Source organism: Serinus canaria, chromosome 3 (genome assembly GCF_022539315.1).
Source record: "Serinus canaria isolate serCan28SL12 chromosome 3, serCan2020, whole genome shotgun sequence".
Classification (NCBI taxonomy): Eukaryota; Metazoa; Chordata; class Aves; order Passeriformes; family Fringillidae; genus Serinus; species Serinus canaria.
Window position 1 is genome coordinate 80,662,614 of NC_066316.1, and position 20,141 is coordinate 80,682,754.

The 20,141-nt window shown below is 35.3% G+C and overlaps 1 protein-coding gene across 2 annotated transcripts in view; it reads right to left on the reverse strand.

The window, feature by feature from the left end:
• The window catches only part of BCKDHB (branched chain keto acid dehydrogenase E1 subunit beta), a 408,476-nt gene that overhangs the window by 377,660 nt on the left and 10,675 nt on the right, over window positions 1-20,141 (reverse strand). For both annotated transcript variants that reach the window (XM_050971937.1, XM_030236301.2), the window contains exons 4-6: window positions 9,190-9,323; window positions 8,350-8,505; window positions 4,323-4,431 (exon numbers count right to left, since the gene is read on the reverse strand). In XM_050971937.1, coding sequence (XP_050827894.1) covers window positions 4,323-4,431; window positions 8,350-8,505; window positions 9,190-9,323 — 399 coding nt within the window. The remainder of the gene's footprint in view (window positions 1-4,322; window positions 4,432-8,349; window positions 8,506-9,189; window positions 9,324-20,141) is intronic.

Consider the following 20,141-nt stretch of genomic DNA (forward strand, 5'->3'; position numbering starts at 1 on the left):
TGAACCACTCTGCACTAAAATGTCCAGTAAATGAGCTCATCTATCATACTTGACAATTTTAAATGGAAAATTCAGCTTGTCAAAAATTTATAGGAAAGTCCAATTTGGAAGGATTTTTCTTGATTGTTTTGCAAAAACTCCTCTCCCAACTAATACTGTTGAAAAATAGCACATGGAATTATTCTATTAATATTCTTTCATAATAATTATCTAATCCAGGATAACAATGTTTACATATAAAGCAGCCTTTTCATCTATTACTAAAGAAATAAAATATTTTAAATCAAATGTTTCAAAAATAGATTTCAAATACAGCAATTAACCAAAAGTTGTAATTATCAGTGAAAAAGGGCCTTGACAATTTTAAGAGGTTACAACATCTGTTGTATTTTCTAAAGGAGCAGTCTGAACAACAGAATGAAAATACATGTTTTCTCATCTTACCTGCCTTGTCTCTATAACAACCACTGATGCAAGTTATATTTATTTCTACACCACCAATGTCATATATAGTACAATTAAATGAAACTGAAAAGGTCAAAAAACATCAGAATAGGTTCTCCACAAGATGTCTAAACCTGATAATGTCAAGGTGACTCATCTTCTCCTTTGATTCATAACCATTATGTTCTCTTGACACTGCACAGGCTGTTAACACTTTTTATAAATCAAAGCCTCCTTTTCCTTTCTAATTCAGATATTTTCTTAGCATCTCTGACATTTAGGGGGACATCACTACAGAACTTTCCATAACACTATGATCTCATAAGTTAAATAGCAACAGAATTCTCTCTTCACACGTGTGCTTGCATATTCAACTCTAAATTTTTACTCAGAAAGGTTTACATTTCTTTGCTCCTTCCTAATATAATTGATGGAAAATTAACACACAAAATACTTCTGATAAACACTTGTAGGGTTATGTGAAAGAAGAAAGCATCTGCTCCTTGAAGGGTGTCTAGACAAGGATCTTTACAACGTAAAAGGGGATAACAGAAAGAGAGAAAAGCCATGAGGAAGGACACACAGGGAGACAGACCTTACCACAATGGCTGAGAGTTGCAGTTACAAGAACCAAACCTGCTCAGTCCCACTTATTGATACGGGTATGGGGAATATGGGAGTGTTTCTTTCAGTAAGATGGCATGATAAAGAAAAAGGAGAAGCTATAAACAGAATTTGCAGACACATACATGAAGACAAATATTACTAAGATAAGAAACAAACCTTGTCAGGAACACTCAGAGAAGTGTTATAAATTTTTGGTGGTTGGAATGAAGCAGGAGTGGGATTTTTGTCATTATTTTAGTTTAACTTTTTTGCTTGCTTGTTTTAAACAAAGCATTATTAGCTTCAGGCCTCGTGAATAAGGACAGATACCCTGTCTTTTAAAGACTATCAACCTACAGTTTCTTTTCAACTGTAATTTCAAATATATCAACAACTCTGAACAAAATATCACAGACAAGTATTTAGAAGCCTCATAGGAAGAAAGAAATGTCCATTAGAGGAAAATGACAAGGCTCAAAGCCTACATTAATTTTACAGATAGAAAATCCTCTTTCTCATTAACATCCTTAACACCTTAATTTTTCAACTATGTCCCCATACACCACTGTAATATCAGTCACAAAGCTCTCTGAACAAACATGTCTATTCACATGAAGCTAAAGGAAAAAAAAAAAAGCTATGGTAGGGGCAATATAATTTCATTATTCAATGACTGAGCCATCATCATGGAAATAAAGAAAATTATTTTCGTCTGGAAGGACAGGATCCCAAATATTGTTTAGGTGAAGTATTATACCATGCTAAAAAGGAAAAAAAATATATAAATTAAGTAATAGAGGACAACTGATACTATTTTGTATTCTTGTTTTGGAAAGCCTGAATGTTCCCAGTCTTCAGAAAACCCTGTACTGTTTTGAGACACTAATGGAAAGACACAATAAATACAGACATAGTTCATGCTTACTGTCTAAGTCACTTTCTGAATCTGTACAATTTTCTTTCTCCTGCTAGAATCAACACACTCACATAGGGTGTTGTAAAAATTTTCTTTAGATAACACAAGAAAGTCACATTTTTAAAACCCTTCTTTCCACCATTTATCTTATTATTGTTTACCAGGTTTGTGTCTCACTGCTGCTGCGTCTTGATCTTATCAATCATGATGGCCCTGGTCCATTTCTGAATTTGCCAGGCCTTCTGGTTTCTATGGTGGAATTACCAGAAACCCTGACTGTGACCAGGAGAATAAGAATGAACTCTAAGAGAGATCAGTTTTATAGGAGAAACTCTCAGACAGCAGTCATCTTCCAGTCCAAGCTGACCCAACCCACAAAGCATAGTAAAGATGACAAAATAATGATAACACAGAGAAAGGTCTACAGCAAAAATAAATGGAACATAAAAACCAATCCATATAGTGAAATATTCCTGCTTTACATTGTAGAAATAATAGAATATCCACGTAGATAAAAGAAGTTACCTGTTACAATCATCCCTGTCATATGTACATATAGAACATTTGTTGATGCAAATGTACTGTATGTGCATTTGCACATATTGTACATACATTTGAACATTTGTACATATAAATTTCAACTTACACCACTAAAGTGATGTTCTTAGAAATTTTAAGACAAAAAATATTGGTAAAGCCTCTGAAAATTAGCCATCAGAATACAGGAAGAAATCACTGTCTTTCAGAAATTACCAACAACAGCAATGCTGTAGCTGGTTACTGACCAGCACATACAGCACAACACTATTTCAGCACATCTTTACTCAAGATTTCCATCATAAGCCTGATTTATGTTCAATAAATGATCCAGTAGTTGCTTTACAAGTCATTTTCTCAAACACAAAAAACTCCCTATATTCTCAAAAGCTGTGTGATATTGATGTGCAGCCTTTCATGCCAATATGAAAACAAGTATTTTAATAACTCTACAGTCTGTACTTGTGACTTGTAAATACTGGGGGGAAGGGGAAGAAATAAAGACCTGTTTTAAAAACACTTCATTTTTTTTTTCTTTGTTTAACAGGACTTAGATTCAAGCTCATTTTTCAAACTACTTCCTCTAAATGAATAGACAGAGGCATTATAGTTGAATTTTAGTAAGGCCTCCAAACACACTGAACTTAAGCAATGCAACACCCTATGGATACATCATACCCACCACACTAAAAAGAGCTGCACTTTTAAATTTACATTACTAATGGGATTTCTGGGCCTTTTTTGAAAATTTATGCAGTTTTACCAGTAAATATCCTATTTGATCTGGAATTATATTCCTATTTTTTGTAGTTTTGATGTCTGTTTTCTAAATTTTTCCTTTATTACTGTCTCTCTAGGAAGCGGATAAATTTACTGACAAAATGGATGCACTGATGGAAAAATGCTGTTAAAAGGTCTAATCACAAAATAGAAGCATTTTGTCTGTCACTCAATTCAGTCCACACAGAATCAAATTATAGATTGGACTGATGGATCAACCATAGTTCACATATAAAGCCACAGGACAGGGAAATGCTACAGGTAGGTCAGGGCTTCAGTTCTATTTTATCAGTTGCTCACCCTATTTCTCTGCCTGTCTCCACATGCAAAATTTTTCATGTTTTCTGTTCTGTCAAGTTTCTCTAGTCCAAAGAAGTAACAAGCTAACTTTTAAAACCAATTCAAACACCATCATTGTCAATCTCTGCAGTTCCAATACGTTACACATAACTGAGTTTTGTTAAAACTACTCTGAACCAGAAAGTTCACTATGACTAAAAACAAAGTAATGACAATCACATTTCCTTTCAAATAAGTTTGAAAGTTAAAAGAGCAGATTTTGAAGATTCTTAGAAATTAAGCTTTTCAAAGAAATTTTAACTTTGAGAAAATGGTGATGATGGGGCTCAGTTCTTTTGGAAAAATAAAAACTGATCTGGAAACTTATTTTAGTATTTAGAGTTACCACAAGAAAGCAGTTCAAATTCTGCCAAATTTATACTGGAATTTGATAAAGAATAATACCTCTTAGTTCTACTTCTTTGTTAACCTTAGACTGTAAAGCACTCCACTTCCAAAGTTAATTGAGCATAATTGAGCATTAATCAGATGGTAAATGTTTGTTTATTTTTGCAGTCAAACTTCAAGAATTTATTCAGTTTTCACAATTCCTCTAAAAACCCATCCCACAACATAGCTAGAGACAAAACAAGTCAAGACTTCTACCGAAGCATTGTTTTCGCTGAGGCTATTAACATATATGTGCAAAAAACCCCAAACATTGTTGCTTTAATGGAAAATACAATATACAAATCTTTACCTGCAGCTCTGTAAAGTATTTTAGGTTCAAAGAATATGCATGGATTTTTGTCTTCTATGCATGACAGCAGCAATCCTTTGGCCTGCAGAGGACTCCTTGGAATAACAACCTGTAAAAATATTTTTAAGTAGTTTAGTTAAAATAGCAATTCTGCTAGAAACTTCCTCAATAATACTTAAACCTAAGCAATTATTTGCTTTAAATAAATGTATGTACAGATTGAGCTGTTCTTTCAAAGTGAATTGACATCAGTGCTACATTATGAAAGTACACTCCAAATTTTGAATTTTATTTTGTTCACTGATGAGGCTTTAATAGGTCCCCTCTACACCATGATTTAAATACTAAGGTAGTTGCTCAGATAAGGCAGAAGTAACATCTTAACAGTAACATTTGAGGTAAAAGTAACAGGAAAAAGTCAGATTAATATACATATATATCCACATAACCTTGGTAAAATTAAAGTAAATGTATAACAAAAAAAAATGCAGCTGAGTGATCCTCAGTTATTTAGGTAAAGATTCATCAGAACAGACCTTAAAGGTATTCAGACTTAGTCCAGTAAGTTTTAAAGGCTACAAAAGGAAATAGTTACCTGAAGCTGACTTTCTTTGCTCACGGTGGAAGCTTGAAATTTCTTCATTTTGGAAATAAGTAACCAACAAATACCTTAAACCATTATCAAGCAAAAAAAACTAAGGCCTCCAGATGTAATCCAAATACTTGGAAGGACACATTATAATTCATTTGCCAATAGAAGAGTTAACTTTGGATGATCTAAGAGAATTTCAATTATCAAAAGAAAATTACCAAATTATCGCAGTTTAAATGAAAATAGAACCCAAGAGCCAAATTCCCTCGAATCAGAACAACCAATTAATTTCCATCCCAGAAAGCTCAAAGAGCTGGAACATGCAGCATGAAGTCTACTAACAAGCACTTTTATAGCTGTGAAGTTAGAAGTCACTGAGAATATTAGTTCTAGCATTAAAAAAAATATACATTTTAACTACAGCCATGGCTTCAAAATATATTTTGAAAGTAATATCATTTATTTATATAAAAATAATATAAAAGAGTGAAAACACAATGTAAATCTCCTATTACATGAAATTAACTTGAGAAGTGATTTTTCTAAACAAGGGAGAAGCAGTTTATTAATATTTCACCAAAGCATTTGGTAACAGACTCATGGGAAATTACCTATGGAAGTCACTAGTACAGGTCCTTAGGAATTAATCATTTTTAGGACATTATTTACATTATTACATTACATTATTTTTTAATTTTAGACTTTATTTACCTTATTCATTTACAATGTTAAGTCAGAACATGATAATGAAGACTATTCCAAAGCTGGAAGTCACTACACTAGAGAGGATGATACTAAAAAGACCCAGTTCACAAAAAATGAAAAATACATACCAAAAGTCACGTGTTTAAGGACTACTTTTTTGTTACAGATTTAGAACTCAGGAGTAGAAATTCAGATGTGAATTTATTATCTGCTCAAAAAATTACTAGCATACTATGCAGTTAAGTCCTAAAAAAAAATATCAACATAGCCAAGGAACTGTTAGTGCTATTGCAAAAATCACTGCTAGAAACTCAACTGGAATACTTAATGATTCTTTCAACCCTTTGAAAAGAAAATGGATGAAACAGATGTCAAAAGAGCTCCAGATACTCTTAACATTTCTTTGATACTTTGATTTCTTTAGTCTAACAAAACAGACTAAAGAGAGTACAAGTGCTTTAGGATATAAATGGACAGATAAGTTAAATATACAGGTTAGTCAAGAACAAATTTAGGCTGGAAATTAAAAAGAAAGCTTCTTGAGAGAAGATATTCATACAATGGAATGCAGAGAATCAATATAAATGTGTTCCATGTACACCCTCACCACAGTGGTCAGACGATACAACCAGCCAGTAGAGTTCTCAAACCCCAATAAGCTTTGCCTAAGTACCAATGACCACAATCCTTCCCCTGAATAACTACCGTTGTACAAACTCCCCTTGGCTTGAGCAATCCAAATTCTACCTGCCACTTGAGGAAAACATAAAATAAAAAGCCAGAAACCTCTCACAAAGTTTAATAAGAAGGTTGTTTTGAAAGCCACTCTTTCCAAAGATCAAACCCTACCCTTCACAGCTTGTAAGACATTGACTTTCCTCCTGCAATATGGAGAAAGTATGCTTAGATATGGGACATTTGAAAATGCATCTGAAACACCAGTTCATTTTAACTTCTTGATTTCTAATTTAAGGGCCAGGGTTATTCATAAATACCTACAATCTTGAAACATTATGAACTGTAACAACAAACAGCTTTGCAAAATATATTAAAGGAACAACATTGCTTTCACAAAGCAATAATATTCAAAAGATAGAGTCTAAAACGCTTCTCTGTGCACAAAAAACTAGTAGATTGCTCCATCAGTTCCACAGAATTAATGTGCCTTTAGCTTTAACTGAGATGACAGATCTTAGTGGTAGCAACCTATTTTAGCATTTTACTCAAGGAAAAGTGAAAGAAAATGAAAAACCAACACAAAGATCAGAGGTGGGAACAAAGAAATCATTTTACATGGAGTGACTAAATAAAATTTTGACTTACTAACTTGTTGATAAGACTAGCCAACAGTCTAGGCAGCTGGTATGAATCAGAAAGAGTATTAATCACCAGACCAGACCAGACCACTAAACCTCATCCCTTGGTTTAGTATATAAAAATTTGAGACTGATCTACAAGAGCAGCAGAAATAAGCTGGACCCGAGTCAATATTTTAATTATCTAAGCTATGTTTTGCTTTTATACAATAATAAACTACTTTAGTTTTAAACAAGCTCTAGAAAACATTTGATTCAATAACCTGGCAAGACTTTGTCTATAATCAGAAAATACTTTCAAGTTCAGAAGAGGACCTCAAATACCATAAAGAACACCTAAAGACAAGAATGTGTCCCATTCCTCAAATATAATGAAATAAAGTGTGAATAATACAGGGGTTTTTATTTAAGAGAAGAACAAGTAGGAGAAATGGCTATGGCCTCTCTGCAGATGAGTAATATCTGAAGCTTTAGGACACCAAAATCATAGAGACAACAGTATAAACAGCAGACAAACAATGAACATGTGTCTTTAGAATACAAATACTGGTTCTGCTTAAATCTCCCACATTAATCTGCCCTGAGTCATCGCTCAATGGACTGGATGCAGCTAACCCAGAAATACAAGTTCACAGACAAAAATATGGTTAGGAAAAAATGGAGAGCCTGACAAACAGTGCTTTCTTGATCTGAGATGACAAGATCCTGCAGTTCCCTTTCTCTACGAAAGTTAGCCACCTAAGCACTTGGTATCTTCACTTTGAGGGAAGCCACCATCTCAGGCAGAAAGCTTGCCTGAAGTTCTCACTCAGAGAATCACCAAGCAGTTGAGCTTGGCAAGGACTTCCAGAGGGTCATATGGTCCAGTGCCCTTGACCAAGCAGAGGCATCCAGATCCAGTTGCCTGGAACCACATGCAGACAAATTCTGAGTACCTCCAAGAATGGAGACTCTGCAAATTCTCTGGGCCATCTGTGCTTCCTCATGTTCAGAAAGAACCTCTAGTGCTTCAGTTTGTGCCTACTGCCCACCACTGTCTTTCATATAAATTAATTCAATAATGCACTTAAGAGAGATGCAGAAATTTTTAAAAAATTAAAAGGAAAGTACTACTTATTAAGTGTTAATTTTTAGGTACTGTACTATACTGGACACAAAACTATGTAAAATGTATGTTTGTAGCACAAAAACCAGACAAATACAAAATGCTGTGTGTACTAAAGATTGCTTCAATAATGGCTATAAATTTTCAAACACTTAACAGAGTTTAAGTTTTCTAATAGTTTTTAATTAACATATTCAGCTATTTTATTGTGGATTGACATCTACTCTTCTTCCCTTGTCATTGTTAGTCAGGTCCATTATAAAACAAACAAACAAAAAAAAAAACTTCATAAAATAAGAGTTATTATACCTTTATTCCTGGACAGTGAGCAAAAAAGGCTTCTGGACTTTGTGAGTGATATAGTGCACCATGACCCACACAGCCCCACGGTGCTCTAATGGTGAGGCTTCCACAATTGAACAGATCTCCAGAGCGGTAACGATATTTTGCTGCTTCATTAACAATCTGGGAAGATTTATATACAAAGGTAACATTCAGTCCAATACCTCTAGTTATGCATCAAGACACTTCAATACATGCAATGCAACTACATCATGCATGGGATTCAGAGGAAAAAATTAGAAGCAAAGGAATACTGTAAGTTAGCACAAAGGTGAATACTGTAAGTCAGCACAAAGACAAACATTTTCCAAGGCAAATAAACAATAATTTATTGTGTTCGAGTTAGATGCCTAAACCTCAGGGGTAGTCTTATAACCCAGTTGTTTCACATTCTATACTGTCAATCAGCCCAGTCCAGACCTGTACTTTGTCCTGTGGACACATGGCCAGCTGCAGCTGTATGCAGAAATGAGACTGTTCGGAAGGCTGTTGACTTTATGGCTGCTGAAGCCAACACAGCCACAAAACCAAAAATTAAAACAGACATTTGCCTCAAACCAGATCTTTAATTTCCATTATTTAATAAGCCTTCAAACTGGCCAAGGTACAGTTTACTGTTTACAGTACAGTACTAGCACTGTTTGCAGTTAACGCCTGTTTACCTTAAGCATGCATAAATATTAGTAATACAGCTGTGGTTATATTTGCAAAAATTACATATTCAAACCAAGTAGTAATGCTAACAGAAGAGTAATTTAAACAGATGTAAGATTTATTTTAACCACTCTCAAATTTATTAGTACTAACCTGATCAAATGCTGGAAAAATGTAATCTGCAAATTGAATTTCTGCAATGGCTGTAGCACCTGTAACAGCAATTCCAATACCAAAGCCAACAATTCCTTGTTCACATAAAGGGGTGTTGAAAACTCTGTCTTTACCTATAAATAAAAAAAAGAAAAAAACCACAATTCCTTTAATACAACCAGCTCTAAGTGGAAAATATTGTCCCAGAAATATTTTATTTACAAACAAGTCACATGCAATTAAGCATATCGCTGTTTAGATGGGCTTTTTTAGGTGTAGCAACAATAACCATCCATTACAGGTACAGATACTTTAACTTGTAACAACTCAGAGGAAGAAAAGGAGAAACTAAATGAAAGCTAAGAACAGGTTCTCTAACTTAGTTCTGAAGACTTCAAGGAAAATTTGTTCTGCTGTATTCACATTTGAATATGCATACCCCCCATGCTTATGGGGGGGTATGCAAGCAAATACTTATAGGCATTTTTAATAGTTTACAATAAAGGTAAGTGTTGCTTCTTCCATTTTTTTCCAGGCACTGACAAATAACTCTGCTAAAAGGCAGACAGATGCCCAGGAGCACCTGTACAAAAGCACACTGCCTCTTGTCAGCAGTGCCCATTCTTACTACTCTTCTCTCCCAAGGTAAGGCCACATTTACATAAACTGCTTTGTCTCCAAGGAACTGCAGTTCCTGCTACAAACCCAAAACATTTGATTTCCCTATGGGAGTGCAAAAGGTTACTTTAGTCCTGACACATTTCTGTGCCACAGTAATTTCAGATCCCAAATATGTACCAATCTAATATATGGTTCTACACAAAATTGTTCAGTTCATGAAATTAAAAACAAGAAGGAGTGGAAGGGACATGAAACACCACTACAATATCGTGTATAAGAGATATTTACAATATTTGCCAGCAGTACCTTTCTGCCAAGGGAGTACAGCAGAAAAATCTTGGTCTGCTATTAAATCTTTCCTTTAGAACATTGGGGAGACAGTAGGTTTCTACAGGAATCCATCATGCATGCAAATGCCAAGACTTCAAATTGGATGAAAAAATGTGCATGGTGCACATCACTGGCTATGGAATAAATTAAACAATAACAAAATAACCATGAATAACCAAAAAACCAGTCTAAACTAATAAGTGGGAATGTTGTTACAAGCAGGATTTCTAATTTCAATATCTGTAAGTTCAACTATAAAAAGGAAAGTTAACAAAAGTTTTCAGAAAGGGATGATTAGGGAAAAACCATTGTCCAAAGCTGTATTTGCAATATACTAAGGGGAGCTATGTTTTACAAACCTTTAAAGGACACATCTTTCATTTTCCCAGGTCATCCAGCACACCTGTCACCCCCTGTATCCTGTCCATATGCATGTATGTATGCATGTATATCAGTGAATACATTTTTGGCTCTCCCTCTGCTTTTTTTTCCTCTCCACCAGCAATATTCATTTAAAACAAGAAAAAAAAGAAGTGCCACCAAATGATACTACTATGTTGGTGGCGTCAGTGAGGCTACACAAGCCAACACCAAGTCTAAAGAGCTGCCACAATTGCAGGGCACACCATGACTTCTCATACAAGACAGTAGAAACAAAGAGAATCCAAGATTAATTTTTCCCCTAGAGGGAATCTTCATTGTGTAAATTGTTCTCATTCCTGAAGGAGCTGTCATCTCAATTCCTATATTGCATTCTCTGTCGCCCTCTCTCTGTTGATAGATATCATGGCCAAAAAAAGAGGAAAATAAACTTCCTGTGCAAACATGCAGCTGTCCCAGTCCTTAGCACCACAACTGTGAGGGTGCAGAAGCCCTGTACCCATGTCCATCTGTAACACCATAAACACTTGGCAAACACTTCCTTCCCTCCCTTTTATTTATCTAGCATACCATAAATTACCATGAATCTTGATTCCCCTTCCCTTGCACTGACACAATTAATTTTAACTTAAAACAAATCTTATTTTAATAAACTAAAAATATATTAACATTTTGAAGACATATGGTAATGTTGGTAATTTTCTTTCCTACTTTCTACTTTCCTGCTTCTTTAAAGTCCTTTGCCAGATCACTATTTGTCACTTCACTTGCTTACAGGATATTTTGACCTAAGGCTTACAGCTTGCCTAACCTTATTCTTTAGCAACAGATTTTTCAGAGTACACTGAAGTAGCCAAATACACAGGTTCCATAAATAGATAACCCTCACACAAAAATTGAAATGTATTTGAACAATCCTGTAAAATGAGCTTTTAACTAATAATTTATACAAACTTGAAAATTAATTCTTTGATATCAGTTTAGGGTGGTGAATTAATTTAAAGCATGTTAGCCCCACCACACTAGCATGTAACACTATAATTCAAAATATAAAAAACATCCTAATAAAACTGCTGAAATACTAAGGAAATTTTAAATGAGAGATAGTTATTAAATGAGAGTACACATTGCTATCAATGGAGTATGATGAAATAAATGATGTAAAAATCATTAAAGCAAAAGTGAAATGTAATGAGACAGCTGTAATGTGAGGAGTGTGAAGCATATAATTTGGATTTTCAGGACTAAAGGTAAAATTCTGAAGGACTATGACTTAAAACAGAAAAGAGTGAGTGAGGAAACTCAATGAATGAAATTTATTACTCAGGAATAGTTTTGGTTATAGCATTAAAACAATTATACTGACCACTTAAAAGAAAATCCTAAAGCACTTTACTATGTATTACATCAGAAAAAAACTTCAGACAGAGTTTCATGGAGTTGGGCTTTCTTTATAAAATCTAGCCCCTTATGACAAAAAGACATACACATTGTTAGGATAAAACAAATATATTCATGTTCCCAAACATTAAAAATTGTATGGTGCTGCTTTAACCTTCTATTTTTATTGATACAGCATGAAAATCATTGCTAAAACTAACAAAAAATATTTAAATATTTAGCATTTAAATGCATTAAGCCTATGTATTTTTACCTCTTTTACTTCACATTTTCCTATTTTTCACTTTTTTTCAAAACATGAAAAGGAAGTCCATTTTGATAAACCACCATTCACACCATTCTCTGCAAACCAGCAGAGTCAGATTTCAGCTGAAATCTGACCAAAGCAGACAAACAACCCAGAGATACTTTGTGTTTCTACATTTCATTTCCTTACCAACAAAGAAACACTTCCTAAAATGTGTTCCTCTCCTATGATTTGCATCAGCCACACAGCTCAAAACAAACCAACACCAGCTCAAGGAGCTGACTCGTCAGCCCAGGTGAAAGCAGCAGCTCTGCATTCTCTGCAGCCAGGCGCATCAGCCCCTGCAGGAGGACACTACACAGGTGTGCATTTCAATTAACCTGCCTGGCTTTATAAACATCCCTGGTTTCAGCCATCTGAACAGGTCCATGCCCTTTGCCAGCTACTGAGAGAAGCAACAGAGCAAACAGGGAGGGTCATGGGAAAAAAAAAGGATGATTCTTCTCATCTCTCCATCCCAATAACTCAGGAGTAAGACTAGATGCATGTTCAGGAAGTAAAAAAACACTCTAGAAGTCTTCCCTAACAAGGAAAATCTGAAATTATGAAGAACAAACATTAAAGAAAAAAGCAATACTCAGTTCAATTTTACTTAAATAAAAAAGGAGTGACCTCTGTGGTTTTCAGAACAAAGAGTATCCCATGAATGTTCAAATTACCACTGACCCTTTGTGTAAGAGACAAAAGCTTTAAGGCAGTCTCATAGTCATCTTCTCGTCCGCCAGGAATAAAGAGTTTCATAGCAACCTAACAGAACATGTTTACAGACATTTGTAGTCAATTATTGTGCATTAATGTTTTGGCTGCTTCATCTTTATTTGTTCCAAGCCATCAGGAAAAAAAGCATTTCAGGATTCTGCAACAAGTCATGTTCCTGTCTTAATTTAACTTCAAAAATGAGATATTCAAACAATATTAAATCTCCTATAATGTTAACACACCACCCAGTGCTCCAACTCTGAGTAATTTTATATCACTCTGCACAAGTCCACCCTGGACCATTTGGGTGGTTTAGGGAGTACTGCTAGTGATTTAGCCAAAGGAGAACTGTGCTGTGTTTTTAAGTACTGCTACATCACTGGTGCTAAAAAATGCATAACACGCCTTAAAAGATGTCAGTACTGAGTAGTATTAACAATATATGTGGATAGCATTTTATTTGTCTCAATGATCTCACTGACTTCCATTTAAAACATCCAAAAGAAGTCAAATAGAAAAGTCCAAGAAGCTAAATATATATTAGGAGTTCAACTGAGTCAGGCTGCACATGCAGAAAGAACTGCAAAGAAAAGATGAGCTTTTTTGGTACTCACCAGGGACTTTGTGCAGAAAATTCAAATAGGAATTACTGATTTCCAATAAGTCCTGCCCTTAAAGACCTTTTTAAACCTTAAAATATCTAGCATTTTTCATAGAGGTACTTGTACATCAGTCTACTAATTTTATTTCTTAACATAATTAAGACAATCTATCCAACAGTTAAGCTTTCTTGGTCCCACCATCCCTTTTAAGCCCCATTTTACAACTGATAACACCTGTAGTCTTCCATTTCTCTGATACTATGCAAGAGGGCAAGCCAAACAGCAAGTAAATTTACTCAGCTCTTTTAGAGCTCCTGGGTTAAGACAAAGTAGTTCTACTAACTTATTAGTTTTAATCATTTTGCTCTACCATTTTTTTCTACTGATAACCTAGTCACAGTTCTCCAACTTCAAAAAATGGGCCCTCTTGCTCTGAAGGGAATACCAGTAAATATACATTAACTTTACAGCTCAATATAGACATTTCAGAGCTACTTGTCCAAAGCAGGGCTTCAGGCTCACTGACACAGAGATGGTTTAGCTCTCAGTCTTGAAACCTTGCACACTAACCTGCTGTGTTGTTTAAAAAGTTGTTTTTTCCAGAACTATCCATGTTGCAATACATTATTTCACCTAACTGATGAAAAGTAATTATATGAAAAGGATTTCATGCCCTGAACTTCTGAAGATGACTTTTACCCACTGTGCATAGAATAACAAAACTTAACAGAATTTAGCTATACTCCTCTCCTGTTCTTCCCCAACCCTTAATCCTGCAAAAGCCAAGAACATTTGTGTGTGCCCAAACATTCATAACAGGCTTCAAGGACCCAGCCATGCCTCTGGTATAACTCAGCCAACCCCAGGGCTGAGTGACCAGATCTCAGCCCTCAGTCAAGCCAGTGTAAAGCCTCAAGTCAAGAGCAGTGATTTGGTCTCTTAATAGGAGAAATGTGTGTATCCACACACACTGTGTACACACTGCCTATGCCTTCAAAACAATTTCAGCATTTAATTACCTTGAATTAAAAAGTCATTCAAATTTTGATTGTTTAGTAACTAAGTACATCACATTCCCATTTTCTATAAATATTCCAAAAACTCACATTATGGCAGTAAGATACAAAAGTTAGTAAAAAAAAAAACATACTGCCAAAATCCGTGAGCAACTGACAACACGGCCAGAAATGAGATTTTCATGCACTAAACTAAATTAGCTTCTTCCTATTTTGCTGCTGCAAAATCCACTATCACGCTCATTTTGCAACAAAGGAGCTGACTTCCTATTCTAGTTTTAGACAGAAGTTTTTAGACAGAAGTTTTAAAGATCAAATGACAGATAAGTCTTTCTTACTTGGTTTCACTTGTTCACAGGAGTCCCAATTATGCTTCATCTGGGGCAAAAAAAGAACATCCCACAAAAAATGCATTCTTCTGAACCACTTGTCACTACTGTGTTGCCCAAAGTAAAGGACGCCTGTTCTGCCTGGGAACTGGTAAGAACAGGAATTTTTCACAGGTTTGTCATACATGTCACTGACATATCCAACACTTCAGAAAAGCACTTCAAGTAATTTGGAAATTAGGAACAGCTGAAAGATAAATTTCACTTTTAAGTCTCCCCCAGTTACTAAATCATACATTTGAATAAACATGAACGTTTGAACTAGTAATTCTAGCTCAAAGTGTTCTCAACAAGTCATTCTTTGACCTAAGATGATGCATTTTTCTTCTAAGAGCTTATTAGATCACAACTACACTTTCACCTCTTCTCCTCCAAGATTCCCTCAGGAGAAAAGCCTGTTTACTGCATTTCCATTTAACCCTCACTCTCACAGACTACAAATAGTATCAGTCAGGAGAACTGCTGAAGTACAAAGAAAAGGTTACCATGGACAGAAATTCTTATAATCCGTACTGTTACCAAATTTCAGGTTTGGAAGGAAAACTTTCTACTAAAACTTAATAAATTCTGAAAGTTCACAGCATGAATATAAATTAATAATGTCCCTGTCAGGCTTACAGAATCTTGGATTAAAGAGGATCCAGAAAAACTCCACAGATACCTCTGCCTTCCTAAAGCAAAGAGTGAAGATTTCATTTTTAGCTCTCTCCCCCAGTTCAGATTTCCCATCATTTGTGACAAACTAGCAGCCCCTGAAAGCTAAAGAATAAAATGAAAATATTAAAATATATTATGTAATTATCTCCCTTTCTCAGGGAAGAAGTGGGAGAAGTTGGGGGAGGTTAATTCAAAACTTTGGCTTTAGCTTTGAATGCTGGTAACCTTGCAAGTCATTTAATCCTCCCACAATGGAAGAGCAGCCAAGCAGTAATATGAACAGAGGGAGGAGCAGATTCTTTTCAGGTACACAGTGTCAAGTGAAAGAATGATGCAAAAAAATAAACAAATTAAATTAAAGAAAAAATCCTCACTATGACAGTAGTCACACAGTGGAATAAGCTGTCCCAAGAGGTTGTAGAAGCTTCTGCCTTGGACATGTTCAAAACTCACCAGGACAAGACCACAGGCAAACTAAACTCAACTGTGTTGAGTACTGACTGGTTCGAAACAGATGACTTTCAAGGTCTTCTCCTTACAATCCTTTATGGTTTATTAACAGCCCCAAGCAAGGCTACATGCTGATTGCCAAAACTTTTTATGCCTGTCCTTTTCACCTGTCCTGTTCATGGAAGCAATTCATGACATCAATAAAATAGTACTCATTCAGATCCACACTCTTAGGAAAACATTTAAAAAGAAACTCACATCTCAGTGGCAGATTTCCTCACCAGAATTTTTTCTTACTTTTCTAAGGGACTCTTGGAGGAAGAGGAGATGAAAGAGTTGTTGTGATCTAATGAGCTCTTGGAAGGAAAACACATCATCTTGAGGAAGAGAATGACTTGTTGAGAACACTTTGAGCTGGAACTGCTAGTTTAAACATTCATGCAGGCTGCCCACTCCACACTGAATTCCTCCTCATCATCTGGCTCATGCACACAGTGGCAGCCTAAATAAAAAAAGAGTAGTGCCTAACCAGACAAACCATTCAAATATTCCTCCAGCTATGATTAATAACATTCCTTTATCAACTACAAAAAACTTTTTCTGCGTGCAAAGCACACTTGCAGAAAAGCATAACTGACATACAGTTAGACATGAGAAGTTATGCCAGATGACCAAGTGCTTACTTGCAAAAATATGCCCCAAAATTGACATCTACCAAATATTTTTATGTAGGTATAAGCAGAGGACAACACAGGAGCCTAAATTAAAAGACTTAGGTCAGTTCCATGCATTTGCACATCATCTGCAATGTGACATGACAAGACAGAGATCCAACAGGAAACACAGAACAGTTGTCAAAGCTAAGTATTGCAACCTGTCAATGAAAATTCTGCTATAATAAGCTGCACACACCATCTGGATGACAAATCAAGGAGTAGGCAAAAATGTCAAATATGAGTTACCCTTTCTCACATTCTTCAGTATCAGTAGTGTAAATGTATTTTATAGTAAATGTGAAGGCATGCTGGATCTACCTGGAATTGTGAAGCAAGTATTCTCAAGACAAGAGCAAGGATTTCATGCTGCTGTAGAAGTACTCAGGAGCAAAGAGCTCAATGACCAGAAACCTGCACTAAGTAAAACCATCTCACAAATCTCACTGGTAACCATGCCTGTCCCTTTATAATTGAAAGCATGTGCAAGAGAAAAATTATTAAAGTAGTCTATACTTGGTGCTTACATCTAAGTGTGAAAAACCAGTGCCAGGTTTTGAGGATTTAGTGTTTCTGCAAATTAAAAAGAGAAGAGATCTTTTATAATAAATGACTAGCATGTTATATCAAGCTGGTCACTGGAAGATGGCTCTGAAGCAAGTCAAAATAAAATTAATCTGCCCCTCAAAGTGCTTCTGCTGCAAATCTGGTTAAACAATTCCCAAACTTGGATACTAGTCTTGATTTTTTTCACCCTTTTAGGCTTCAAGCAAATTACTTCCAAGAAAACTCTTCAAGGTTTTGTAATAAACCTTGTAACCCTGTAATAAAGCCTGCAGAACCTTCTTAAGTTGAAATTACCATCCTCTTACCACCAAACTCAGCGTAGAAAAAACAGCCAACATATTGAATTAACCCCAGCTGATGAGTGGGATAAATAAACATACAGATAAACAGAGGGAACCATAGGACTAACCAAAGAAACTGAGAATCACTTCATTCCACCTAAGGAATTGCAAAGGCATAAAGACAGATGTCTAAAAGAAGGTACACAAAATGTGCTTGCAGCCTTGTATAAATACAGACTGCAAAGACTAGTTATGCTCATCAATTCCATCTTGGGTCTTTAATACATAAAGTTTCATCCTCCTTGACATGATATTATCAAAATAGTGTTTTTACATGATTCACTACAAGCATTTTCTGAAGTGGAAAATTCCATTTTTATGAAGTTCAGCTGCACATACTTTTTGCCCAGCAATGTATCTTGAAATATCTTAAAAATGTGAGAACAGCTTTCTCTTTTTACTCTGCACTGAGTATTAAGTTCTATATTAAAAAAATATATTCCTTATCTTTCCCTCAAACAGGTTTACAACATAGGAAAAGAAACATAATAAGTATTAGCAAGCCCCAAATAAATAAAATACAGTTTTCACTGCAGGCACACTATCAGAACAATTAAAAACAAAAGCAAAACTTAAATAAAAGCTATTTAGCTGTGACAGTGACTGATTTACATCATTATCCCACAGATAAAAAAGGTGTAGAAAGGACATACTACATTTTACCAAGGTTTTTTACATTTTACCAAGTTTCAAATAACTTTCCTTCCAACTGTAAATCTTCAAAAAAGAATTGGCTATTTAAGATGAAAATGAACAAAATGTACTATTGTGTAATGAGTCCGGAACACGTTCTCCAGATGTTACTGTTCAAAGACATTTATATAAATCAGAACAAATCCAGGTCTTGCCAAACTGTTCTGGAAGAACCAGGCAAGCAAGCTGCAGAGTTCTTCACTTAAATCTATGCACAAAGAAATGAGGATAACCAAACCCCCAGCTATTAAGTTTTACTCAATCTCACACAAGTAGTCATTTTGAACTCTGAATAAAATGTTCCACCCTTAGCTTATATCCATGATGTCAAAAATTCTGAACTCTTTTCTTCTACCACATGCAATGTTTTAGAAAGGACCAGGACATATGCCAAAGAAGCACCATGTTTCTCCAGCAAGCTTGTAGTCTGCATTTGAAGCATTGAGATAACATTTTTCTATCTGCTTACACAGTAAAGCCCTAATACCTATGCTACTTTAGGCTGAGTTTTTCCTCTTTGTCATAATAGCCTCTGGTTATGATCTAGAAGAATGTAAAAGACACCATGATTGATTCAAAATTCCACATAAAAACCTCAGAGTGTCTTCCTACCTATTGAATTAAGACCCAACTACTAGTAGGTTTTTGGGAGGCAGAACACACTGCCTTAATATGTTGCATTACAGCCCATCCAAATTGTGTTCTTTTACTTCTTAACTTTGCACTGTACCATTTGGGACCACAAAAACAACTAGAACAACCCAGAATCTCCACTAACAGATATCTGCTACTTTACCAGTAAAATTAAGTGTAGTCTACACAATAAAAAATGTACTGAAATCACTACCAAAAATATTTACAATATAAACATTTTAAAGTATCTTATGTATTTTGGAGGCAAACTATCAGATTTTTTTTAAAACAACCTTATACTATATCTACTTCTATTAGCTCAGCTTCAAAAGGTTCTCCTATCATTTCATGCTACTAAAAGCCATCAGGACATTAAGCAGTTTTTGCAAGCACATCCAAACTTCAGCCAACAACCTTCACCAAATACCATAACAACATGGGGAAAACTTTATCTTCTCACCCATGCTTTCCTCCATAGGCTTTCACTTAAAACACAGAACTTGCTTTCAGGAGTTTTTTACAGCTAAAGCTCATAGAATAATATTGTGCTCAAGTAAATACTTATCTTCAAAGAATGACTACTATTTTTTTAGAAAAGCTGGTGTCCCTTGGGCATGGCTAGGTACAGCTATCTCCTGGCCAAATAAACAAGGACTCATGAATTAGTTTACTGGACTATAAATAAACTATTAATTTACTGAGAATGAAGTGTTCCCTGAAAACTCACACAGGTGTTTACCTTAGACACAAGATCTACAGAATAACAAGGGATTACAGTGGATCAGGTGTTGTAAATAAACATTATTGCTGAAGACAAGCTAGCATTATCATGGGATGTAATAACAGAGAGCTGTAAGCAACCAGGTTTTACTCAGTAAAACACATGAGTAAAGTATCCGGTTTTGGATGCCCTATGTCCTCCAGCTGCAGCAATCACAGTTCAGAGAAATTGATCAATAAAGAAAAGCTTCAAATCATAACAATAATCCTGCACTGGGACCATATGCGCAGGAAAGCCAGAGAAACTTCACCACTGAAGGCTAAAAACAGCCTTTGCCAGCTGATCTGTCCCAAAACATACCCTGTGCTTCAGAGAGAAAATTTTGTAAGGAAGACAGAAAGGAAAGAAAAACAAATATGGAAGTGATAAAT